General features: G+C 51.5%; 3 protein-coding genes across 18 annotated transcripts in view; 1 reads left to right on the top strand and 2 right to left on the bottom strand.

Annotated features, from left to right (window-relative positions):
* Positions 1–34: 34 nt before the first annotated feature.
* Acd (ACD shelterin complex subunit and telomerase recruitment factor) lies at positions 35–3,591 on the top strand. 4 transcript variants are annotated; one of them, XM_003472151.5, is made up of 12 exons: positions 35–224; positions 416–528; positions 602–738; positions 844–937; positions 1,024–1,100; positions 1,322–1,366; positions 1,766–1,800; positions 2,082–2,233; positions 2,312–2,408; positions 2,729–3,096; positions 3,228–3,319; positions 3,399–3,591. In XM_003472151.5, the coding sequence occupies exons 2-12, from the start codon at positions 439–441 to the stop codon at positions 3,475–3,477; spliced, it is 1,266 nt and encodes a 421-aa protein (XP_003472199.2). In that variant the 5' UTR covers positions 35–224; positions 416–438; the 3' UTR covers positions 3,478–3,591. The 4 variants fall into 4 exon arrangements, with proteins under 4 accessions (XP_003472199.2, XP_063103593.1, XP_013010349.1 ...); XM_063247523.1 differs by having other exon boundaries at positions 81–260; XM_013154895.3 differs by lacking the exon at positions 35–224 and having other exon boundaries at positions 286–528.
* On the bottom strand, positions 3,551–16,259 carry Carmil2 (capping protein regulator and myosin 1 linker 2). 5 transcript variants are annotated; one of them, XM_023565984.2, is made up of 39 exons: positions 15,897–16,259; positions 15,555–15,646; positions 15,416–15,466; positions 14,859–14,921; positions 14,611–14,735; positions 14,391–14,482; positions 14,144–14,214; positions 13,949–14,022; positions 13,732–13,807; positions 13,566–13,654; positions 13,354–13,448; positions 13,193–13,279; positions 13,004–13,116; positions 12,824–12,901; positions 12,621–12,697; positions 12,426–12,530; positions 12,163–12,232; positions 11,966–12,047; positions 11,767–11,863; positions 11,627–11,684; positions 11,315–11,487; positions 10,940–11,102; positions 10,759–10,860; positions 9,661–9,789; positions 9,462–9,575; positions 9,135–9,292; positions 8,961–9,054; positions 8,675–8,809; positions 8,476–8,545; positions 7,778–8,013; positions 6,871–6,971; positions 6,429–6,789; positions 6,226–6,348; positions 5,379–5,415; positions 5,153–5,224; positions 4,418–4,639; positions 4,182–4,229; positions 3,796–3,873; positions 3,551–3,715 (listed from the first exon to the last, which is right to left on the bottom strand). In XM_023565984.2, exons 1-39 carry the CDS (start codon positions 15,934–15,936, stop codon positions 3,603–3,605), a joined length of 4,164 nt encoding a protein of 1,387 aa, XP_023421752.1. In that variant the 5' UTR covers positions 15,937–16,259; the 3' UTR covers positions 3,551–3,602. The 5 variants fall into 5 exon arrangements, with proteins under 5 accessions (XP_023421752.1, XP_023421751.1, XP_013010348.1 ...); XM_023565983.2 differs by having other exon boundaries at positions 4,182–4,262; positions 15,897–16,254; XM_013154894.3 differs by having other exon boundaries at positions 4,182–4,262; positions 8,476–8,542; positions 15,897–16,254.
* A 3,168-nt stretch (positions 16,260–19,427) lies between these two features.
* Ctcf (CCCTC-binding factor) overlaps positions 19,428–25,470 on the bottom strand; it is a 53,911-nt gene continuing 47,868 nt past the window's right edge. For all 9 annotated transcript variants that reach the window (XM_063247516.1, XM_063247517.1, XM_063247514.1 and 6 more), the window contains 2 exons: positions 22,387–22,548; positions 19,428–20,912 (listed from right to left, as the gene is read on the bottom strand). In XM_063247516.1, the coding sequence (XP_063103586.1) occupies positions 20,728–20,912; positions 22,387–22,548 (347 nt within the window). In that variant the 3' untranslated portion in view covers positions 19,428–20,727. The remainder of the gene's footprint in view (positions 20,913–22,386; positions 22,549–25,470) is intronic.

The following is a 25,470-nucleotide window of genomic DNA, read 5'->3' as shown; positions in this document are numbered from 1 at the left end:
ACAAGGCTGTATCTTATAGATGAAAAAGCAGAGTCATAATAAATGTCTGCTGAGTCCCTCGGGTTCACACGGCATGGCTTTGAGCCAACTCACTCGGACCACCTTCAGCAGTAGTCTCGGCCCTGGGTCCCTCTCCAGATCCGAGAATGCCCTTGGCTCCTTCCTGAAGCCACAGGAGTCTTGAACGGCCCAAGCGCCAGAGTACTCTTCGAAGGGATGTCCGGGTAAGAATAACTGGACCAGCAACTAACCCAACGCGCGTAAGTTTGCGACCACGACGCCCTGATGCGCACGCGCAGCGAGCACGGGGCGGGGCCTGGGTTTCGGCTTCCGCCCGAACGTCACGCGCTTCCTCTTCCGACAAGAGGCGGGGCGCTGCGCGGGCGGGAAACCTCCATCAGCTGCTCTCCGCTAGGTGCCGTGGCGGAAATAGCAGATATGGGGACTCTGGTGTTACGGCCTTGGATTCGAGAGTTGATCCTGCGATCAGAAGAACTCTCAAGTCCACAAGCTGGGCAGCTCCTTAAGGTAACTCCCCATTCGTGGTTCAGAGACCCGACCGGGGGCCCAATCTGAGATTGACGCCAGTCACCGTGGTCAGGTGTTGCAGGACGTGGTGACCGCGGGTCCATCCCACGCGTCTGACATCCTTGACGGCGGAGCTATGCTGCTTGTGTCCGACGGGACCCACAGTATCCGATGCCTGGTGACGCAAGAAGCCCTGAACACCTCAGACTGGTGAGAGACACCGCTGGGCTCGGGGAGGCAGGCACAGCTGGAGAGGGCTAGGAAGAGGGCGAAGGCGTGTTTGAGCTCAAGGTGGGCGGGGCCTATGTCCTGCAGGGAGGAGAAGGAGTTCGGATTCACTGGGGCCGAGGGCCGGCTACTTCTACTGCAGGTCTGTGAGGTCCGCATCCAGATTGCTGATCGTGGCTCGGTGAGTACCGAGGCTGATATAGGCAGATTACTGGGCCTAGGTCATCAGCACAGTTGTTGAGTCCTGCCCTCCTCCAATTTCTGCAGCCTGCAGAGTTCTACCTCCAGGTGGACCGATTCAACCTGCTGCCCACGGAGCAGCCCCGGGTACCGGTGACTGGTTGGTAAGTTATGTGTCCGAAGGCTTTAGATTTAGCTTAGTGGCAGAGCACTTGACACATGGAGACATAGGCTTCAATCCCTAGCACGGGGTGTAGGGGACATACTTCCACCTTCTACCTGCTCTACCACCCAGCAGGAGGCTTAGCTGGTGGTAGCATAGGCCTTTGAGTGGGAGGGCTTGGGTCTCTGGTTATGCTGCCGATCATCCTTCTGTCTTCCCTAGCAACCAGGACCTAGATGTGCAGAGAAAGCTCTATGACTGCCTTGAGTAAGTCTGGGCTTGGGATCTGGGGCCAAGTGAGGTCTGTTTGAAGGGTGGAAGATCTAGGTAGACGCGCTTCCTTCGATAGCTCAGCTGGTAGAGCAGAGGACTGTAGACTGAGTTTTGTTGGATCATTGAACAAAACTGTTTGCAGTCTCACTGTTTGAAAGTCCACTTTATATGCTTTAATTCTGTAACTTGAACAACTATTTCTAAGATGAGAATATGTAATCTATTAACTAGTGATTTCTTACTGTTTATTTTTTAAATTTTGTATTGTACCCTTTTTCTGTTTTTTTTTTTTTCTTTTTCTGCTTAAATAAAATTAAAAGGAAAAAAAAAAAAAAGATCTAGGTACACAGGCCCCATGATTGTTCCTGAAGCCTGTCTACTCTGTTTCTGTAGGGACCACCTTTCAGAGTCCAACTCTTCCAACACAGGTACTGATAGGTGTTGTCCAGCGACCCTACCAAACTCCCTGTGGAGTAACTTTTCCTGCCATTACCTCATGCTTCCTAAGTAAGTACTCTGCATGTCCTTTTTTTTTTTTTTTTTTTTTGGTTTTGTTTTGTTTTTTTTCATTTTTATCAGTACCAGGGATTGAACTCACGACTGCCTGCTTGCAAGGCAGGTGCTTATGCCGCTGAGCTAAATCCCCAGCCCCTACATGTCCTGTTCTTTCTCTTTGAGCTTCAGTCCATTGTATGGTCCCCTGCCCCAGGCCTAACACTGACCCAGCTTCTGGATGAGGTACAGGAGGACCAGGAGCATCGGAGGGCACTGGTTCACCTGGCTGAGAGCTGCCTAATACTGGCAGGCCCTTGCACAGCACCTCCACTCACCGGCTGGGCTGCCTCTCGTTGCAGGGCCACGGTCAGTATGGGTCTTCCCTTGGAACGTGTCTGAGTGAGGCGTTGGGCAAGGGCCAGGCTAAGAGTTCATATCCTATAGGAAGAAGCCCTGTATACTGTTCCCAGTTTATTGCTGCACGTCTCTGAGAATGACCAGCAAATTCTGAACTCTCTGAGCTCAAGTCAGAGGACACAGGGTAAGGAGAACTAGAGTTCAAAAAGGGAGTTCCTGGGACCCAGGACCCACAGTGCTGATGAACCACACTAGAAACCCCAGACTGTGAGCTGATCCCAGCACAGTGGGCTCAGTAGGACTCATCTTGACCATGATCACCTGACCTCTCATATCCAGTTGCTCAGAGGAGGTAGTGCTCAGGCTAGAAACACTATGGTCAGTTGACCTCCCAGCCAATGTAGGATTGCTGTGAAATGGGATGCAGTAGGTGGGGTGAACACAGATCTTACAGTTGCTCCGAGCCAAAAGGGCTGTGCTCACAATGTATCCCCTCTTTCTCAGGAGCCCCTTCCTTACCTGGGCATGAGCCATCGGAAGATAGTGCCAGTATCAGCCTTCTGCCTGCCTCACCTTTGGCTACTCCAGACCCAGTGCATAGGGATAGCTCCCAGCCCTCACCAACCATCTGCTCAGCCCCTGGGCCTGTGCTCCCCATTTCCCCACACCGTAGTAATACACCTGACTCCCCATATCTGAGCTGCACCCCCAGTCCGCCATCCCTTGGCCAGGTCCCCAGTCCACATCAGGCTCATAATACTAAGCCCCAGAAGCTTAATCTGGAGTTCAAGGAGCAAGGATCGACCCCTAACAAGCAGCAGTGTTCTCCAGAGACCAGAACCAAGAGAGACCAGGAGCCCTGTGCTGTCTGGGTGAGCATTTCTTCTATAACCAGAGAGGACAGTTGGGAGGACCTTGACTAGAGCTGGAAGAGAAGGGGGATAGCCTTGGATGGAGTTAGAGCTCCTTGTTGGCCACTCCCCAGACATCACACCCTTTTCAGGATCCCCCAACAAGGCATCGAGATGGTTCTGCCTTCCAATATGAATATGAGCCACCTTGTGCCTCCCTCTGTGCTCAAGTCCAAGCTGCCAGGTGAGTACCCAGCACTACTCCTACTCTCTTGTCACCAGTCCCAGGCCACCTTGATGTGAAACAAATGGTTTCTTCCCAGGTTGCCCCCTGAGCTCGTGGCCTGGGCTTTGCACCTTCTGATGGAGCCAAAGCCACAGGCTGAGCCAGCTCAGGTATGAAGGATCATGCGGGCATATTGGAGGATGTGCACACACAGGTCCAGCTGAGAACAAACAATGCTCCTCCACATGCTGCTTTCTTCAAGTTTTTTAATAAAATAATCTCATGCGGCAGGAGAGAAGGATCAGGGGTTGGGGCCGCCGCCTCTTTGGTCTGTGGCTGGGGAGGGTGGGCTCTGCTCGGGGCTGGTGGGCTCTGTGGGCCGTGGGGGCAGAGGCTCGGTTCCAAGGCCAGATCCTGTGAGGGAGAGGGAGAAAGGCTGAGGGCTGTGCTAAGCAGTCCTGCCACCCTCCCAACTGGCCACATCCGCCTCTTACCTAGGCTTGGGGACGGTGGTGCCTCGAGCTTCGGTCTACGTTTGAGGACTGGGGAGCGCTGTAGCCGCAGGGGCCGTTCTAAGAGGCACAGAAAGGCTTCCAGTCTGTCCGTTTCCCACCCTTCTCCTCACCTCCAGTGCATGCAAGAGTGCACACTATTGCCCTCAGCTTCCCTTTCCCCTGCTACCTCTACCCTGGCAGAAGTGGCTTTTTGGGAGGTGGAGCCAGGGAAAGGGTTAGACCTTTTGCTCGTGGCCTTCTGGCTCATTTCTGCAGCCCTCACAGCACTGGTGGCCCCCTCCATAGACCAGAACCACAGTGGAAGCCCAGGAGCCCACCCTCCCCCAGCTCCTGCACTCAAGCACACACAGAGGTGTCTCCCTCACCAGCAGGGGCCTGGAGCTGGTCCTCATGCACAGACACTGCTCGTCGCCCTGCCGAGAAAGGCCTCGGCCTCAGCTGGCCATCTGGAGGAGGCCAGGGTATCAGGGTTTGCTCCCAACATTACCCCCACTCCAGCCCTTAAGTCCCATCTTCATGTCCCTAGGGGGGCAAGTTCCCAGCAGGGACTGTGCCAGTCCTCAGCCCAAGGTTGGGATGGGGGCATGGAATGCTTGCTTACCTTCATTCCTAGGGCCCAAACAAGGGTCCTCTGGAAGGCCCAGGATGTCTGGGGCAGGAGTGGCTCTGCGGAGGTTTGGGCTAGGACAAGGTGAGGGTGGGCCTGGACCATCCTGTTGGCCCCAACCACGGCCTCTCAGCTCTGCATTCAACTGTTGTCCCAGTGTCTTCCAGGTAGCAGACTCAGGCTCCTGGACCCCTGGGCCAGGTCTACATGAGGGGTCTGCAGGGAGAAGAGTATCAGCAGAGACCTGGACCAGGCCTTGGGGATAGCAATGGTCTGACTCACTTTTTTTGTTTTTTGATTTTTTTTTTTTTTTTTTTTTTTGTCTTTTTCATTTTTATCGGTACCAGGGATCGAACTCACAACTGCCTGCTTGCAAGCGCTTATGCCACTGAGCTAAATCCCCAGCCCCGCCCCCCCTTTCTTTAAAGATGGTCTTATGGGATGGGGGTTTAGCTCAGTGGCACAAGTGCCTGCCTAGAAAGTACAAGGTCATGAGTTCAATCCCCAGAATTGTGTGGGCCACCCCACCCCCACCAAAAAAAAAATGGTTTTTACTATGTATTCCAGTTAGCCTTGAAGGCACTGGGTAGCCCAAGGTGACTTTGAACTTGAAATGATCCTCCTGCCTCAGCCTCCCAAATCCAGGGGCTACAGCCATGCACCACCATGCCCACTGACCTGCTGTTGTCTATCTCTGTATCTCTCCTAACACACAGTGACCTCACTCACCAGCAGACACAGAGTGAGTTCGGGACTTGATTGAGATGGGTGGGGTCTCCGTGGAGCTGTCCATAATGTCACCTGTAAGATGGGGCTGAGGACTCAGGCACCAGATCTTAGGGGTAAGAGTTAGGAAAACCTGGCCTTTCCCCCTCCCCCAGGAAAGCAAGTGCATCAAGGACCATCTGTAAGGACACCCCCTACATACACTGCCTTACCCCAGGGTCCCACTTACCATCTGAGCCAGCTTTCTTGATTTCACCATCTTTGCTCTGTGGGAAACAAGGCTGTCAAACCTCAGCCCCACCGCCCTCACCCTATCCTTTGGTTTGTTCTTGTTCTTACAGCCCAGTCACAGAACGCCCTCTGTGAGCTGGGCAAGAACATGGCAAACCCAATCCCAGCCCCCTGAGTGCTCACAGTCTGGGATGGCAGTTGGTACACAGACACATGCGTGCACATTCACAAATACATGGTGTTCTATGACATATTTTCCACACTTTCATGTTTCTAAATGCAGGCAGGGCTCACATGTGTACTTTCTGAAAAGCTATTAAGTAGATGGTACATGGGGCATGATTCTTAATGGGGACTAGGATCAGGGAATGCCATGAGCAGGATGGCCTCAGAAGAGGATCTGAAGGCCCACCGGGAACTGCTGAGATGGGTGAGGAGGAACCTGGCATAATTGCAGGGAGGGTCCAGCATGGGACACGAGGGGCTGAGATACCTCCAGAGAGGAGAGCAGAAAGTGGTCAGAACCAAGGTCCCACTGAACCTTGTAGCAGCAGGATTGGAAGTGTGAGCAGCTTTGAGCCCCTGTACTTTTTAAGTACAAGTGAGTGACAAGGTCAGATTTCTGTTGGATCTGCAGAAAAAGGACTTCATGTCCTAGATGGATGTGTCAATGGCAGAAGTCAAGAGGAAAGAAAGAGAAATCCCATGACTATATAGAGGGGGAAGGGAGTTGAACTGACAATTAGATCTGTGTGTAGTATGAATCTTTCACATGTCATCTGTGTCACCAACAGATTGCCACATGATACCTGCCCCCTCACGTTACACTTGACCCCCAAACTCACTTGTTTCCTCTTGCCCTCGGCACCCCCACTTCCCCGGCTCACACCGATCCTCTGTAGCATAACTTGTACCCGCTGTTCGAAGGAGGGGGCCAGCTCTGTGTCTCCCCGTTCCAAGGGCCGCCGCTGGAGACAGACAGGGCCCAGTCAAGAGAGAGCCCCTTCCATGGGTTCCAAAAGAATCCTCATCCCGCATCAGCCCTCACCTTATCGGGTCTAGCATTCAGTGTCTCCTCCTCCTCAGCCGGCAGCAGTATCATTGAGTAGGCCTTGCTTTCCCGTGTGTACCGAGGCCTGCTTCTACGGGCAGGGTCAGGGCTGCTAGGGCCCCCCTCAGCCCCGCCAGGCTCCTCAACTCGGCTAGAACGGGCTGGAGGCCGAAGCAAGTCCCCAAGTGTCGTTTTCCGGGTGCGGGCAGCTGCACCAAGGCTGGTCTCTAGATCAGGCCGAGGACCCCGAGTTGAGCGAGGCTTCTTAAAGGCAAAGAGGGTGCCCAACTTTTTTCGAAGTGTACGGGGAACAGGAGTGGCACCCCCTTCTGTGACGGGTTCCTCCTCTGGGGCCCAACTGTAGGGACAACCAGCAGTGAGTGAGGAAGCCCATGGGCATCCCACCCTCTCCCACCCCAGGCATCTGCCCCTCACTCACAGGCGATCCTGCTGGATCAGCCTTTTGGAGAAGAATTCCTCCACGCCCTCGTCCACGCGGGCACTGAGCCCATTCCCTTCCTGCGGCAGGGCTGGGGGAACCTGAGCAATACCATGAGGTCAGGGGTCAGGGTTCAGTGTAACTGGCTTCTCCCTGCTCCCCTGTCTGGCAGCCTGCTGTTGCAACAACAGGATCCCAGAGCTGGGGTAGCACTAAGGAGCTGCTGATACCAGCCTCCCGCTGTCCAGGGCTGGGCAGAGGTGCTGGGCTTCACACACTCCCTCGCATCGCTGCCCTGGCATACACAGCCAGACCACACTCCTTCCTGTTCCACGAGTGAACTGAAGCACCTGGCCCACCAGCAGGCTCCAGCACCCATGTGTCCCCAGGTCACACATTCCACCTGCCAATCCCTCTGCTCCCAGCAGTTCCCTGCAGTACCCTCACCCCCACCCCCACCCCTCCCGGCCTGATGCCGGCTGCTGCGTCAGACCCTCGGGGCCTCTAGCCGGCTCTTCCTCGACTTCCGCCAGTGCCCACAGCCCCCACCAGTTCGCAGCCCACACACATCTCTCCACGCATACACCCGCTGGACATAGCAGACGCATGGGTGTCCCCAAGGCCCTGGGAGAAGGAGGGCAAGACAGACACCCTCGCACATCCACTCATGCAGAGGGCCACTCTGAGGAGGAGTTCTCCACCCAGGGCCCCCCGTCCCGAAACCTGCATACCAGTGGCCCCACACAGACATGGCCTGGGATGCAGGACGAAGCCAAGACTCGGCCGCATGACCAAATGGCCTTGGACCCCTACAACTAGCCTCTCTGCCCGCCATCACCGTGCAGAGCGACTCGACCACCCACGACCCCCCAGTCCACGAGCTCCGGCATGGGGGGAGGGCTCTCACCTGGGGGCCCCCAGGCGGTGGGCGGTGGTGGTGCTGGCGGCGTGGCCTCGGCCGGGCCCGGGTCGGATGGCGCAAGGGCTGTCCGGCGGGCGGCAGGTCCATGCGAGGCAGCGGGCCGGTGGAGGGCCCGGGAGCAGCAGGGCTCGGGGAGCCGCGTGCCGACGGCCCCGCCTGCGGCTCAGCATCTTCCCCCGGAGCCGCCAGCTCGGGTTCCAGCTCTGCTTCCTCAGCAACACCTGAGGCGAGAGCACCAGAAGAGCACCAAACGCCGAGCCCGAGGAGGTGGCGACGGAGGCTCTAGGGCGGCGGGGGACCCGCCCTGGGCGCGGGGAGGGGCCCGGCTACGCCGCCCGCCCCGCCCCTCCCCCGCCACCGCTGTCCGTGGTGCTGAGCGCGGCCCCGAGCGCGCGCCGCTCTGCATCGCTGCCAAGCATGCGCATCCAGAGGGTAGGGAAAGGGGCGGTGGGAGCAGGGCAAAATGCTGACCTGACCCTGCTGGGCTCAGGTCTCACTCTGTGCTGACCTCAGCTTTGCAGGTTGCACGAGGTCCTGACCTGGCCCAGGCACGGGTTACAGAGTACCCGGGAAAGGACTGAGTGTCAGTCTAGTTGTCCAGGTCCCCAAGTCTAATGGAGTTTTGTGGAGCTGGGCCCCAGGGTGATTTACGTAAAATGTGGCTCCTTAAGGCCACGGCTTACTGTGATCGCAGGGGAGCAGGTGAAGACACTGGTTGTGCTCGGGCCATTTCCTCAGAGGACTTTCAGTCTGCTGGTGAGGGCATAACCTCAGCTTGGGGTGGGGAGGCATAACTCCAGAAGAATTCCCTCTCACCTTCCACACCCCAGGACAAGACGGGAAGATTTTGAGTCCTGGACCTAGAATTCTGGGGTCACTTACCTTCTCCTCTTCCTTGTCCTCTGGGAAGAAAAAACCTTCCAGTGTTTCAGGCCCCAGAGGGCTGGGCTCACCTCCATCCAGTGCAGGTAAGGCAGGTGCCACTGCTACTGGTGCCTGCTGAGCCAGACTCTCTACCTGAAATATCAGATTACCCAAAGATGGGCACAGCTAAGAGAATGATGAAATAGCCCTGGGCTGCATGACCCCAGAAGACATCACAGAGCTCCTCAAGGATGATGGCCAGGGCAATCTATATGTGCAAATAATATGAACAGCTCCCCCTCACCAGCCGATCCCGGGCTGCATTCAGGCCTGCCAGAGCCTGAGCCACAATGCTCTCTGCAAGGGTCCTGCATTGTCTCTCTGACAGCCGCATGTCCCTGAGGACAGAGTATGGGTTAGTTTGCTGTCTTTTCCCAATCTTACACAGCCTTGCTCAGCCCAGCCTCACCCAACCTACCTGAGTCCGATGAAGGCGTCGTGTAGCAGCTGCTCTGGGAGTAGCTCTGGGAGGCCCTTTGAGCCCACCAGGATCCCTTCTAGCTGCTCCCTCCAGCCAGGTCCCTGCAGCATCTGTGGGTAGAGGCTTCTTGTGTCCAGTATGGCCTGAATGAAGTCCTGGACCAAGGTCAGAGTATAGTGTGGGTGTCACCAGGGTTCAGGTCTTTTGGCTTGAGACTGTACCCCCATGGGACTCCCACTGACTCAGGGGATAGAACAGTCAAGTCAATGGAACGGGGTCAAGCTTGCATATGGAGGTAGGGCAGGGGCAGGAAGTACATCTCACCTGGATGTCCTGATGGCAGACCTCACCCACCTGTCCCAGGAGGGCCTCCAGTTTCTGCCTCAGCTGCCAGTGATGGCTTGGGGAGTTCCCAGCCTCATTTAGGATGGGGAGAATCTGAGGTCCAAGGAGGAAAATGAGTTTCAAGTTTACATGTGATTAAGAGGGGAAAAGTCTTCATAGTGGGAAGGAGAGTGCTCACACTGAGAAAAAAGTTGGCATTTTGGATGGCATCCTCTGCTTGGTGCACAGCAGCTTCACCCTGGGGCCCAGCTCCACAGCCCAGCAGCTCCATGTGCTCCTGCACTGACTGACACAGCTTGTTCACCTCCTGAGGGGCATCAGGGATCAGTCCCATTTTAGTTCCTTCCTAGGCGTCCGGGCCCTGCCTGCCTCCCGCCCTTCCTAGGGCCTCTGACAGGGTAGGCGAAGCCCTGAAGCTGTGCTCCAGGCCAGTGACTTAGGAACCCTATCTCTTCTTTCAGATCATTTTAGGGACTTAACACGTCCTATCCGGCACCTTTTTGTCATTCTTTGTTTTAGAAATTTGGTCTGTCAACCACCCACCTAAAAGACAGGGATGTGTGTGTGTGTGTGTGTGTGTGTGTGTGTGTGTGTGTAATGAGAGTGAGGATCTATGGCAGAGGGAGGAGGGAAGCAAAGGACAGTTATTGTGGAGGTGAGGAGTATATATTTGAGAGGTGGTCCACAGGACACTGATGACTCCAATGTGGCCAGGAGGGACCTGAAAAACAGCCCAACTTTTGCTCACAGTACTTGGTGGTTGTGGCCACCAGGGAAACTGGACTCCAAAGGAGACAGGATGGGTTTTGTGGGAGATAATGAGATCACCTGAAAACATGTGAAGTCTCCACAGAATGTCTAGATCAAGGTGCGTGGGCTTGGAGGCTTAGGAGAGAAGAGATTTGGGAATGGAGACATGGGAAGATCTTGAAAAGGCCAGGAAGTAGAAGAACATGATGCCAGAGATAGGACTACTGGATCTGGCCTCACAGAGGTCTGTGGACAGAGGAGGGCAGCCCCATAAATGGGAGGTTATAGATGGAGTACAATCAGGAAAAGTGAGCTAGAATTTTTAAATACATCCTATCTTTAACAGAAGAGCCTGTTACATACTTAAAGCAGACAGGGCTATTATTGGGGAGCTATTTCTGAAGCAAATAGCTGCCTCTGGACCAAGAAGAAGAAACTATGGGACAGCAGGACTCAGCACCCTGGGCCCAGGAGAGTCATAGCCTCTGAATCACAAACACTCACACAGTACTAGGGGAGTACTGACCTGCTCTGAGTGCTCTGAGACCAAATTCAGTGGCTGAAGGCAGGATGTGCCGCCAGAAGAGGCAGGATCCTCGCGGTTATTCCTCAAGAGACAGGTTTGGATCTGAGGGCAAGGGATACTGAGAAACGGGAGAGGAGGGGGCCACTGCGCAAAGGAAGTCAGGGGAGGAGGAGACCCCCACCTGATGGACTGCTCGTGCTGTCAGTTCTGGGCGGCTGCGCTGCGCCTGGGCCACATCATTCAGGGGCAGAGGCATGGCCTTTAAGCTGTGGTTCTGCTCAAGAGCCTGCGCCACATCCAGCAGCCCCAGAGCAGAAGTGTGGTTCCGATCCCAGATCACAGACCTAAACCAAGTTAGACTTCAGTCGGGGCGGTGCCCCACGAGGCCCCGCCCAAACCATTGGTTTTGTCCATTCATCCGCTCCACCAGTTGGTTCCTTTCAGCTCCGCCCCTTCGTACTACACCCTCCTCTCGCATTGGTCCCACTCATAAGGGGACCAGCGCTGCGAAGAGCTGCAGGAGCAGTGTGTTGGCTACAGGTGAGGGAGCACCCACCTGAGCCTGGTGTTGACTCGCAGCGCCTTGGCCAGCATCTTGGCGCCAGCGTCTCCCATGGCGTTGCCACTGATATCCAACGCAGTCAGGTTAGGATTAGTGCCCAGTGCCCGCAGCAAGACACTGGCGCCCAGCTTTAGCCGTGAGTCAGCCACGGACAGAGACTGCAAGGGCTGGGGTTAAGAGAAAGCCACGACTGGAGTTAGGGTGTTAGCAAAGAGGGCAGGTCAGAGGCTCGAGAAAGCAAAAATCAGCATAGCCAAAAAAGAGTCTGTCTATTGTCTGAGCACCCACAAGGTGCCATGAACTCACACAGTCGTCGTCTTGCATGAGCTGGACGATCCGGTGCAGAACGTCATCCAGAGTTTCCCTGTGGGCAGGGGCCTATGTTGGGAGAGGGGACTGGGGTAGAGGTGTGCTGCTTGGGAGATCTGGGGTGAGACGGGGCTTACTTGCACCGGACGTTGAAGTTTCTTCCGAGTGCTACATGTCTCAGGGACTGGCTCCTCCCGATGGCCAATACCAGAGTCACCATGTCTGAGCCAAAGCCTGGAGGTAACTAGGGTCACGTACAAGGCGAGGCTGCTGGGGTGGGGTGGGCATCAGGAGTCAGAAGGACAATGGAGAGGATGGGTTTCCCGCAGAACTTACCATTATCTGCCAGATCTAAGGAGCTCACGACACCTGCATCGCACACTAAGTCTTGTATCACCTGGGCACCTGCAGAGCGCAGCTGGAAGTGGAATGTGGGGTGTACTCAGACCATGTGGGGGAGGGGCAGGAAGTCAGTAACCCCACTCCCAATGTATGGGAGCTCTGCATGCTCATCCCTAGGGCAGGAGGCTCACCTCACAAGCGCTGAGGTCCAGGTGCAAGTCTCGGATGTGTGTGTTGAGCGCCAGGCCATCCAAAACGGCCCTGGAGAGGATGCCGAGTAGGTGGTAAAGCCAGAAAAGTGGGGGACCAGGTATGAAGGAACACCAAAAAGGCAGAGTCAGAAATCAGGGAGTCTAGGGGTTTCGAGTGTTGGAGTTGCAGGATAAAGCCCTAGAGGCCAGATCAGGATGGTTTTGGCACATGAAGGGGAGTGATAGAGCATAGTAACACTGACCTGAGTGCTTCTGGTGGCAGTTTGCAGCCTGCCAGGCACAAGTGCCGCAAGGTCTCTGCTCGGCTGAGGAAGAGCTGCAGTGGGACAGGGGCAGCCTGGGACTTGCTGGAGGGGTGAGTGGAAGCAGTGGACTTCAGACGCAGGCAGGAGGCTCCCCAGAGCCTTCTCAAGCCCAGTCATAGGGTGAACCCTTACCAGCGAGAGAAGACATTCCTGGAAGTGTCGAGGTGGGTGAGGCTGGCACAGCAGCCGCGGGACAGCGCTGCGAAGAGCTGCAGGAGCAGTGTGTTGGCTACAGGTGAGGGAGCACCAAGCCCTCCCACCCCCACCCTGCCCTCCAATCAACCCAGCTTGGGTTACAGAGCCTGGCCGATTGTCCCCCAATGAACACCCCTCACAGTGTCCAGGGCTGCGTCTGTGCCTGCGAGATTCAGGAACATCAGAAAGTTAGGACGGCTCAGGAAACTATAGAGACCCTGGTAGGAAGTTGAGGGTGGAAAAGTCAGCTGTTTCCTGCTAAGGACTTCTGGACATCCACTGCCTTCAGTCACACCAATGCAGCGAGGACAGCCACTTACCCCATTGTCCTCTGAGGCCCCTAGTGCCCCAGGATTCCCAGAAAGGTCCAGATGGGTCAGAACAGAGTCAAAGGCAGTATTGATGGCTAGTGCCCGGCCCAGAGCCCTCATTCCTGGAGAGGGAGACCGGGTGGCTCAACAATCAGGCAGACACCCCTTTCTCCTCTCCCACCCCGTCTCCTGGCTCACCTCGAGGTGTCAACCCTGTCTGGGCTAGGCTGAGTCTCCTGAGGGCTCCTGGACGACGCTCTAGGTGTCTGCTGAGTGCAGCCATACCTGGGGATTGTGCAGCCCCGTGAGCATCACATCCCTCAGCTTCTGCCTCTAGGCTTCTCCAGGTTCAGCCATACCTCTATCATCCAGCAGATTCCCCGCCAAGCTGAGCTCTCGAAGCCCAGAGTGCGAATGTCTTGCCAGTGCCTGGGCCAGTCGCCGGACAAAGTCTCTGAGGACCAAAACACCAGATATGAGATTGACCTGGATTCCCAAGTCCTCCCCAGGGGACTAGCATCCATCCCAGGGTCCAAGGCTCCCCTCCGCAGGCCCTGCCCTGGCTCCTCACCCCTTCAGGCCACAGGTCTCCAGCACCAGCTCTTCTAGGTAGGATGACTGCCCCATCATATGCAGAATCTGTTCTGACACTTCAAGACTCTAAGACCAGAGGGTTGTGGTTCAGTGGGTTACACCCTGGCCCCACACCCCGACTCCTCCCTTCCCTACAAGCTCACCAGCTTCATGTCCACACAAGAGAGGCGCCGGAACCACAGGTTGTAGGACAAGGCAGCCACACTCAAGGCCAGGTCCCTGGGTGGGAAATGGGGAGAAAGGCAAGGACAGAACTGAGGTCCTTCTGGCCAGGCCAAACATCCCCTCCACAGAGAGACTGAGGTCCAGAAATATGGTCCTGGGCTCCTCTTCCCTTCCCAATCCTGATAGGTCTCGCACCGGCTGCCGAGGTGGCTGAAGTCTCCTAGGTTAAACTGGCGGCATCCCTGACGATGGTAGATAGTGTCCACATCCTGGATGGGAAGAAAGTAGCACAACTGGCTTGAGGTCAGGAGGCCAGGAGGGCAAGGAGGCATCAGCATATGTGGGGGATCGGATGTCTCCAGAGCCCCGCGGAGAGGGCCCTACCCTCACCCACTGAATCTCTTCTCGGAAAGGGAAGCCATTGTAGTCACACAGAGCCTCATATGTCTCCAAAAAGCCACCTGGGGAGGTACCGGGGGTATGAGAGAAGGAAGAGAGACAAAAAGAGATGGAGGAAGGTTAGATCCAGGCTGAGTGGCACATGTAACTCATGTGGTTCTGTTCAGTTTGGAAGCCCCTCAACTCCAAGGGTTTGGGGCTGACTGGAAAGTCTATGTAGCCTTGCTCTGGCCCTTACCACAGGGGCTGCTGGGGGCCGTGAACTCTGAGGGGCTGCTCCTCTCCAGTCGAGCCAGCATTGAGTCGGGTGTGGGCTTCCGAAAGAGCTTCCTGGGGAGCAGGAAAAGGAGAAGGCCCAAGGGACTTGTAGCCCCTGAGAGAAGTAGCTGACTGGTGCCCATCAGAGCATCTCCAGCTGCCTCGCCTCCCTCTTAGCCCTCTGCAGTGCCAGGCCTCACCCAAGGGCTGAGTGAGGGAAGACCTTCTTGATGGCTGAAGCCACATGCTGGGCCAGCTGTTCTAGGGTAGCCACACCAGGAAATTCTAGGACCAGCTCAGGCAGGGACTCCAGCTCAAAGGTGACCTGAGGAGGGGAGAGGTGCTGGGCCTCAGCTCCATGTGTGGGGCCAGGTGTCCCATCCAGAATTCTATGTGTAAGGGATTAGGGATGCAGATGCAGACCCAGATGGGGCACCAGATGTCTCACCTGAGGAGGTGTCTCCTGCAGTGCCATGGCTTGGACCTCTAGGTAGCTGAAAGTGCAGTCCACCTAGGGATGATTGGATCAGTTGGAACCAAGGCCCAAGTGCCACCCTCCTGGGACCTCGGTTGTCTTTATTTATTTATTTGGCGTGGGCAGTACTACAAATTGAATCCAAGGCTTCTACACTGAGCTACATCCCTAGCTCCTTGTATTTTATATTTTAAGACAGGGCTGCATTAAGTCACTGAGTTGCCCAGACTGGGCTGGAACTTGTGATTCTTTTGCTTCAGCCCCTCACAGTCCTGACATTATAGGTGTGTACCGCCATGCCCCAGCAGTCCTCAGTCTTTCTTTTCTTTTCTTTTTTTTGGGGGGTCCTCAGTATTTTATGAACCCTGACTCCCAAGCCAGGCCTCTCAGACCCTTTCTGTCTGTGGCCTAGCCACCAGTGCTGTTGAACAACCAGATTACACAAGGACAAAAGGACAACTCTGCAAATGGAGGCCCCTGCCAAGGAAGCTTTTGGAGGATAAGGGCAGTGGCCAGACTCTAGGACTCACCCTCAGTGGGAGGCAGGTGTGTAGCAGGTAAGCCCTCCATCGCAGCAGTGCCTGGGGGAGACAGAGTCTGAATGCTTGGGCAAGAGATTTTGTGCTGGGCCCCAGCTGCCCTCCTGGGTTCTGCTTCTGCCCACCATACCAGAACATAACTTCGCTCAGCACCTTCCTGGGGAAGCCAGGTTTTTAGGAGCAGCTCTACCTCCTTTGGCCACAGGAACCTGGTGATCTCGCCTGAGGAAGAACAGCCTGCTGGATGACTTTCATCCTCCCGTTGAAGCCACTGGTGCCCATTGCCTACGTCAGGCTGGGTACCGGAGGTCCAACTATGGGGCAACCAGGAAGAAGTGCAGTGGATCTGAGGTCGATGGCTCCCAAGAGAAGCATCGAGAAGTTCTAGAGTTCCCGGGGCGCTGGGTGAACCTTTGGTTTTGGGCGACGCTGCCTTGGCCCAGCAAAGTGGGCAGGAAGCAGCAGCGCTTACCTCTCAGCTCACAGGAGATGCCGTCGGGGGTCTTGGCCATGGAACCCGGCCGGGCCGGTAGCGGTGGCCCAACGAACTGGGGCGGGAAAGAGCAGCAGACTGGCGCACACACAGGAAGCCTGGGGCCCCGGGCGGCTCTGAGGCCACCTGCTCCTCCTGCAGCGGAAGGTACTCACGGCTTCCTGCCAGCCGCCCCCGGCCCGGCCCGGCCCCTCCCCGCCCAGGCCTTGGGGGCCGAGCGTTCACCGGGTTCCGAGTTGTGGCAGGGCGGCCGAGTCCTGTCGCGCGGGAACTTCTCCGCCCAGGTGCACCTGCGGGGGCTTAAGGGATGAGCAGCTGGGAGGGTCACGCGTGTACCTGGCCTCCCGCGAGTTCCTCTTGCCTGGCCTCCCACCCCGCCCCGCAGTTCCCGTCGCGCACAGCAGGGAGCGCTACCTGCCAGAGGATCCCGAGACCCACTCTGGTGCAGCACAGAAAGTGCCCAGAGAGCGGAGTCAGCTCAGCCACAGGCGCCTATCTCCCAACACCCAGGGCGAACCTGCTGCTTCCACACTGGGCTTGTGACTCTGTAGGGGATCTAACTTCCGAAAGGGGGAAAAACTCAAGCCCCTTCTCTGTAGCAGCGGGTCCTCAGCTTCATCAAATTCATAACGCGTCAGGGTTGAAAGGCGGTAGTGTAGCAAGGGGCTCTGATGGAGCAGCCTCTGGTAAAACCTCAAGGACCTCAGGAAGGACTAGAATGACCCATGAGTAAAGGCGTTGTATTATGACTTTGGTTTTGGTGGTGGCACTGAGTAGTAAACCCACGCCCTGCCAAATGAGCAGTATCTCCAGGCCTTTTGATACAGGATCTCACTAAATTGCCCAGGCTGGGGTCAAACTCAAGATCCTCCTGTTTTAGTTCCTAGAGTGCTGGAACTACAGGCCTGGGGCTTTCCGCCCCACCCTGGTACTGGGCACTGAACTCAGGACATTTGCACTGAGCTACCTCCCCAACCCTTTATTTTTTTATGCAGCTGCAACAAGGTGTCTCCCTAGCTATGTAGTCCAGGCTGGCCTCAAACTCGGGGCAAACCGGGGCTGGGGATTTAGCTCAGCGGCATAAGCGCCTGCCTTGCAAGCAGGCAGTCGTGAGTTCGATCCCTGGTACCAATAAAAACGAAAAAGACAAAACAAACAAACAAACAAAAAACAACTGGGCAAACCTGCCTCAGGATCCTGAATGCTGAACTACAGACAGGCCTTACCCAACCACACCTTGTGTCTAACAGGTATAGCCAGGAGAGTTATAATGTGGCCGCTGCCAGACAGATGCATGCTGCTCTACAAAAGACCAGGGTACTTGGATTCAGGAGGGCTCACAGGATTACTTCTTCCTTTCTTCCATTTCATGACAAGCGTTAAACTCCTCTTGCGACGTACAGAGCAGCTTTCTACCCTGCCCACAGTTCAGGCAGACAGAGCTGGAAAGAAACCACATACTAGGCAGTGGACCTTCGGTATTTCCCATCTCTAGCTGTCCCTCCCATGGAGACAGTGGGAGGATACCCCAGACATCCTGTGCCACCCATTCCTCACCCTCTCCAAATTGCAGCTTCAAGTACTTGGGAGGCTAAGGCAGGAGGAAGACTTGAGTCTAGTGGTTCAGGGCCAGCCTGGGCAACGTAAGATTGTCTCTTAAATAGGATTGGGGGACCAGTAGTTTAATTAGCACACACAGAACCCTGGGTTCAATCCCCAGAGCCTCAGGAAACAAAAACATAAAAATATCCACTTACTGAGGTCCCCTAAGACTGGAAGCGGGTACAAAGTAGGAAGCAATCAGGAGGGTATCTCCTCTTAAGAAACAGGCACAGGGGTGACAGCTAAAACTTGGCAGTGTGAAGCTGACCAAAGAGGATGTGACAGTTCCCATGGAGGCCAGAGATCCTGCTGCCTCCCTGTGAGCCCAGACTGAGGCCTAAACTCTTAAGGCCACGTGGAAACCTCAAACTGCTTTTGGTGGGGAACAGCCTAACAGGTTTATGTACAGTATGACTGAAGAATTTGGGTTTTAAAGACAGACTGCCTTTTTTTTCCCCAGTGGGCAGCAGAGGTAGGGACTGAACTCAGGGGTTTGAACACTAGCCAAATACCCTGCTGAGCTACTATGCCTAATACACTGCCCACCTCCAAATTTCTTTTATTCAACTGGAAGACAAATGTTTCACCAAACTGCCCAAGCTGGCCTAGATTTGGCATCCTTCTGCCTGTATTATGAAAAATTATTTAGCTTCTCTGAGTTCTGAGACAGAGTCTCACTATGTAGCCCCAGCTGGCCTTGAATTTATGGTAACCCTCCTGCCTCAGCCTTGTGAGTGTGGGGATTACAGGACACACCACCATGCCTAGCTTTTTTTTTTCCGCCTAACACCCCAATCTACCCACCTCTTGCCTAGATCTTTTAATTCATTTTCTGGGCAGCAGTGGTTAACTTACCTGGGTGTTGGTCTAAGGATTCGATTTTTTCACTGTGTCATTTTCTTTTAAACAGTAGAGGAAGAACAATATACTGTACTTAGATGCTTAAATAGGATTGGATGTTATCTTTAAGTGGTTAGCTAGATATGGAGCCACATGCCTGTAGTCCCAGAACTCTAGTAGATTGAGGCAGGAGGATTACAAATTCAAGCCCAGTCTGGGCAATTTAGGAAAACCCTTCCTTATAAAAGAGCTCAGGAATTAGATCACTACAGTCACTGCGATTGCCCTGGGTTCAATTCCCAGCAACTTCCCTGCCTCCAAGATCCTAACCAAAAGTAAGGAGAGCTCAGTTAGGCACTTGCTCAGCTCAAGTGTAGGAAAAAAAAGAGGGTTTTTAGAGCTGGGGATTAAATCCAGAGCCTCATATATGTTAGGCAAGTGCTCTACTATTGCGCCACAGGGCCCATCCCTAGGTATCTCTTTAGTACCAACTATGGCTTAACATTGAGGCAGGAAGCTGCAAACAGGCCAAGTAACCATCCATCTAGCATTTTGTTGGGTGAAGGAATATTTATGTGACGGCTGGCTCCTGCTACTGGAGGTTTTGTATTTATTGGAGTCATACAGGACTTACTATAGAGTATGCAATAGAGGATCCTTTTTAAGCCTCAGCATCATTAGAATGTCACTTCTCTTGTCCTCACCCCAGTCAAAATGAACCTACTTTTAAACTTTCCAACAACTTCAATACATACAATCAGAATATACAGAATAGTAGCTTCCGTGTTCTGTAAAGAGATTTTCTACTATAAATACATCTAGTTTTTAAGTTATGGGGTCACTGAATTCTGGTGGGGAGCCACTAATGTGTTCCAAGAACTGACTGCCTGGCTTGGAATCCCAAGACTTAGGAAGTGCCTGGTTACATTTTCCTTAGAGGCCTGGTTAACCAGACTCTAAAGCAGCCAAAGCCGCACAGATCTTGTCCTGTGTTCCTAAAGCCACTCACAAGCCCTTCTGGGCCCACAGCAGGCAGGAATCACGTAAGAGGGAGTCTTCAGAGCACACTTGTTAATCCGTTATGATTTATTTGCTGTACAGCAGTAGATCCTCCTCCCCAGCTTTCAACCCCATTACATATTTTATTACAGGTCTCATGTTGGCGTCCTAAAATAATGAAAAATATCACACAGTACAGCTAAGTACAAAATGCATCAACCTAGAGTCTGATAGCTAACTGATGGTTCTCTTAAAAGCAATACACAGAAGAAAGTGTTTGAAATCAGTAAGACTGAGGCGCGCTAAACACATTTTAAACATGTGACAGTTCATGTGCAAGAATCACTTCTGAGTTGTTTTTTCTTCACATTATTATTATCTTTTTTTTTTTCTTTTGAAGATCCAGAGTTTCAATTACTGACCTAGTGAAATTTTCTGGCCCAGCTTGTCAGGGCTGCTCCACTCATAATCATCCTTCTGGCTTTAACAGAGGATTTATAAAAACATTCAGCTACAAACAGAGCAAAGAAAATGTCGATGGGAAATCATAACTGAAAGTTAATTATACAAGGTTCAAATGCTGGCTCCATGGGCTGGAAACCACGACTTTCCATGTGGGTCCATCACTAGCAGGCAGCAGTCTGGGTGCTCTTCTGCTACATGATTGTGATCCAACTCCTTGTCAACATTTACACACTACCAAGTCCGTGGTCACTTAATTTGCAAGTAATTAAAATGCTGGGTTTTCTTACACTGCACTTCTTTTCAACCTCTTAATTAATGGAAAAGATTAAAATGTAAAAAAAGTTATTTACAAGCTTGACCATACGAGAAACTTTGCCAAGAAAGAGGCAAAGCTTTCAGGACAGAAACCAATCGTAGCATGCCATACTACTGGTGTGCAGCTGACTCCGAGCAAAGGGAGTCAGGGAAAAGCAAAAGCAAAAAACAGGTTAAAAGTCTAAGTCCTTCCCAAGTCTGCATTTACAATTAAAAACTCTCTTGGGAAGAAGACCGGAGAACTCTGGGAAATTTGTAGGCATTCTGGAGTGGTTTACTAAATCAAGAGAGAGGGCTCAATGTCTCTGTTTCCACCTAAGAAACTAGTTAGGCATGAACACTGTCCTCAGCACTTCACAGTAAACCCTCAGGTACTCAAAACATTCCATGATTTACTACCATCAGACAGCAAGTTCTAGTTAAATCACATTTTTCTAACATCATCCTTGAAGTTTTCTTTTTCAGTATGTTTGGTAAAATGATGTAAAATGCTTTTCCCAAAGCCAAAAGAAGAAAGAAAGGAGAAAAATTAAGATTCAGGCCGTTTAAACACAGCCCTAAGCAGTCTTGGAGACGAGTAACCCCGTCATCACCGGTCCATCATGCTGAGGATCATTTCAGGTGTGAGGTCCCCATTGGGGGCATCTGTGGTGGCTGGCTGAGCCTCCTCTTCCTCTCCCTCCACAGGCTCAGCGTCTGGCTCTTTTTTGACTTCAACTATAATGTTCTCAATTGCACCTGTATTCTGGTCTTCAACCTGAATGATGGCTGTTGCTGGCAAAGAAAAACATAAACAAAAACAAATGGCACATTAAAGCCTTCAGAGATCACAAAGGTCCTTTCAGACAGGGGACAGGATGTCAGCAGCATAGGAAAGCCTTAGTAGTGATGCAGAGAAAGTCAACTGGACAAAAAACAAAAACAAGGGGCTGGAGATTTAGCTCAGCGGCATAAGCACCTGCCTGGCAAGCGCGCTATAGTGAGCTGGATCTCCGGTACCAAAAACCAAAAAAACGCCCAAACCATAAGGACCTAAAATGTAGCCATACAGACAATAAAACCCTAATTCTCCAGAAACTATCAAAGAATAAAATCTGACATTTATCTTTATATGCCTCTCAAGTTACATATTCAAATCCTTCATTATTTCATAAATTTAGGCATTACACTAGTGTGAGAGGCAAGCAAAAACCAAAACACCTTAAGCAAAAATAGCACATAGCATGTGATTAGGAATATTTCACCAAGTATACGATGTTAGTGATGTTTTTATCCTACAGCTCTCCCATTCCCAGGGCCCAACCACCAATTTGTTCACTGAAGGAAGATGTCGGTTCCAGAACTAGAGTCAACCTCCTTTTCTGGACGGACATCTAAACATGGAATTCAGAGAAAATGTTAAAAAGAGATTCAATTCTGCAGTTACTTTTTTGTGTAATACTGGGGATTGAGGCCAGTGCCTCTGCACTAAACTACAGCCCCAGCCCTTTTTTATTGAGACAAAGTTTTGCTAAGTGGCACAGGCTGGGGTTGACTTGTGGTCCTCCTGCCTCAGCTCTCACAGTGCAGGGATTACAACACTGCACCAACACATCCGCCTACAATTCTGCGTATCTTAAAAAAAAGAGTTAATCACCCAAGAGACTTTGAGGACAGATGAGTAACACCTGTGACTGTCACCTGTGGGTCTTCTCATAGATCAGGAGGCCAACACTTGAATCCCACAGGCCTGAATTTCTTCAGAAGGGCAGGCTTAGTATACAAACTGCTTCATGTTTCCATCTTTTAAAACTTGGCTCTTATGCTGGGCATGCTGGCACACACCAATAAACCCAGCACTCAGGAGGCTGAGGCAAGAGGATTGCTGTGCATTTGAGGCCAGTTTGGGTTACACAGTGAAACCCTGTCTCAAACAACAACAACAACAACAATAACATCGTCATCATCTTGACTATCACTATGGTTGCTTTGCAAAGAAAGCCTTTCCACATCAACAGGACCCATCTTGTACAGCATAAATAGCTACTACTCTGGCTTTTTTTCTTTGAAAATGCAGCAGGCCCCTAGAGACTTCTGAGATGTTATTTAGTTATAACTTCTAAAAAAATCACTTCCTGAGAGTTTGTTCCCAAAATGACCTTAACTTGTTCTCATGGTTTACTTCTTATCTCCCCAAGAAGACAGAGCCAGCTGGCTCCTCCACCTGATGGGAAACATGCAGCCTATCAAGAAGAGGCAAGCAACTTACGCTGGTTTTGTTTGGGCTGATTGGTTCTGCCAGGCGGTCGTCCTCTCCGCTTTTTGGCAGGTGGTGGGGCTGGGGTCACAGGCTGGGGCTCTGGTTCAGGTTCAATTTCTACTGCAGGCTCCTCCTCATCCTCATTGTCATCCAGATCTGGCTCAGCATTTTCTTCTCATGGAATCAGGAAGTGCAGGAGGTAGGGTAAGAGGTGGGAAAAAAGAAAAAGAAAAAGAAGTAACACCATGTGTTATGAAGTCTCATTTATGTGTTATTTCCTTAATTAACAAAACTCACTTTAGCCAGGTGTGATGCTGTACACCTGTAATTCCAACACTCAGGAAGCTGAGGCAGGAGGACCACTGTGAGTTCAAGGCCAGCCTGGGTTACAAAGGGAGCTGAAAGCCAGCCTGAACTGCATAGTGAAATCCTATCTCAAAAACAAAACAAAACAAAACAAAGCAAAACAAAATAAAATCCACCTTAAGAATGATTTTTCTAAAATTTTTGCTATTGAAATTGATGTATTAAATTGGCATTGTGGTAGAATTATCAAAGAAACTTAAATACCCCATTATTTACATTTTCTGTGGATTGAAAGTTACTTTTTCCTTTTAAGTTTCAGACTTCATACTGTATAACAAAACCACGAAATAGTGTTTGAATTTAAAATGAAGCAAAAATTCTCTTTACTATATAAAGATAGAGCAAGACACTATGCCCAAGACAGACCAATGGAGACTGATGCAGAGTGTCTGTGCACCCATAAGGCACACTTATACCTTAGGAGAATAGATAGAAATTTTGATGTTTTCTGAAGTCCTATTTATTGGGATACATGGCAAAAGTCCTTTTGGGACTATCACTAATTTTTCTTTTTAAGGGTAAGTTTTTGGACTTAATTCCTGGCTACATCAGACTCAGTAAGTCATTAAGCCCCCACCCTGTACCTTTACCTTAATGCCTTAACTGTGTATTGTTGGTAAAACCAAGTGGTATAGAAGGGGTAGGAATTGTTGCACCGAAAATACTGACTAGGAGCCAGATCTGGATATACAATAACACCAACCCTCTGTTTCCTTGTGTTATCTCCATATTCCCAACCTGCCTAATAGTGATGAGAACAAAAAGATCAAGATAACACATGTAATTATACCCAGTAACTTAGATTCTACTACAAACACAGCTTTTATATATATTGCACACAATATTAAAAACCTCCCTTATTCCATTACTTCACTAATTAAAAGGTGTTACCCTCATTTTCTAGGAAAGGTAAGAAGCTAAGGGATTCTAAGGCATAATTAAACCACGGCAGGTGGAACTCAAGCTTCTGCCCTCAGTTTGGCACTGTTGTTGCCCACACCCACAGACAGCCAAAGAACACTTGTTACTCTCATGCACTAGCATGGTACAAAATGTACACGGCCTGCATTACTCCAAAAAGGAGCAGGTTATTAATGTAACTCATTTTTGCTGGAACATAATGTTTAAATTTAGAAATCTGTTGCTAATACCTGATCTTCAGGACAAAATGCCTCATTTCTCAAGTGACTGAAATCCTAAATGAAGACATGGGGAACACGCTGGTAGGTGGCAGTATGTTGAACTTACTGAAGCCCCCTATTGCCTAAATTGGCCCAATGCCCAGTAAACTACATAGATCCAGTCAAAACTGGGAGAAAAAGCAAATAAAGAAGTTTAATAAGGCCAAAGCCTTCATGGCTTGGAGAAATTCTGGCAAAAAGCCCTGGAAAGAGCAGTAGAAAAAGCTTGGTCTTCTGGCCAAGCTCTACAGATAAACAATAGGCAGAACTTCTGGGACAGGATAAAGGTTGTGTGTCTTTTGTCAATGGATGGAGACCAGACTGATTTCCATGTTCTAGGGGCATAAAGACGTTCTACGTACAAGGTCTCAAATTGAACTCCATGTTATGTTGATTGGCAGTACAGTAGACAAAAGGAAGAACTATAGAAATCTACTAGGAACCATCAATAACCTCTTTAATCAAAAGATGCTTCTGGCAATGTGCAGTTAGGGAGCAAAACTGGTGTGGTTAGAGATAAATCACAGATGTTAACAAGGCAGCACCAGGGGAAAGGACACAATCTGGATGCAGAAGGCTCTGTAATGAAGAGCAGTTACCAGGATCCCCAAGGTTATCGGGATCATCAGTCATGGGGGTCTTCTAACATTTTTGATGTTTCCCAAAAGTTACCCCAAAGAGATTACACAAGGCCTGTAGTAGTAGTAGTGTGCTTTTATAAAAATTAAGCAATCTGACCTTTTAAAGGAGGCATGCACTCAAAACAGGCTGAAAAAGATATTGCTTAAAATAGATTTTCCATCACAGCAGTGAGTATAGAGAACTATCCTATAATTCCAAGACTCTGGGAAGCTGAGGGAGGAGGACTGTCAAGTTTTGAATCTGGCCTGGATAACTCAGTGAGTCCTTGTCTCAAAACAAAAATGTAATGTAATATTATTTTGGCACTCGGGATTGAACTCACAACCTTGCACTTGCCAGCTAAATCCCTAGCCCTCAAAATAAAAATTTTAAAAAGGACCAGGAGGGATGGGACATGGTGGCACATGCCTTTAGTCATCTCAGCATTCAGGAGGCGAGGCAGGAGGACTGTCAAGTCTGATGCTAGCAGGGGCTAACCAGTGAGGTCAAGGCAGCCTGAACTACACAGGGAGACTTGCAAAAAGACCAAATCAACACATACGCACACACACACAAAAACAACAACAACAACAAAAAAAACCAAACAACAATCAGGCCATGAGGATGGAGCTCAGGGCAAGAGCCCTAGGTTCAATTCCAGCACCACAAAAACAAAGAACTCAGAAAAATCTGGCAACAACAGGTTATAGTAGTGGCTTAGCACATACAATGCCCTTACTTTAATTTCTGGTAAATATCCCCACAAAGGTCTTACGCCTACCAAGATTAATATTTTCTCAGAAAGTTAGAAAAATAAAAGCCTTCTTAAATAAATTAGCTGGGGTGTGGAGGTACACGCCTGTAATAAATAGCTACACGGGGCAGCAAGGTAGAAAGTTCAAGAGCATTTTAGCAACCTGTTTCA

This window comes from Cavia porcellus, unplaced genomic scaffold (assembly GCF_034190915.1).
Source record: "Cavia porcellus strain 051 isolate PalLab524CR breed Dunkin Hartley unplaced genomic scaffold, mCavPor4.1 scaffold_4, whole genome shotgun sequence".
NCBI lineage: Eukaryota > Metazoa > Chordata > Mammalia > Rodentia > Caviidae > Cavia > Cavia porcellus.
This window is presented reverse-complemented; position numbering and strand designations above follow the sequence as displayed.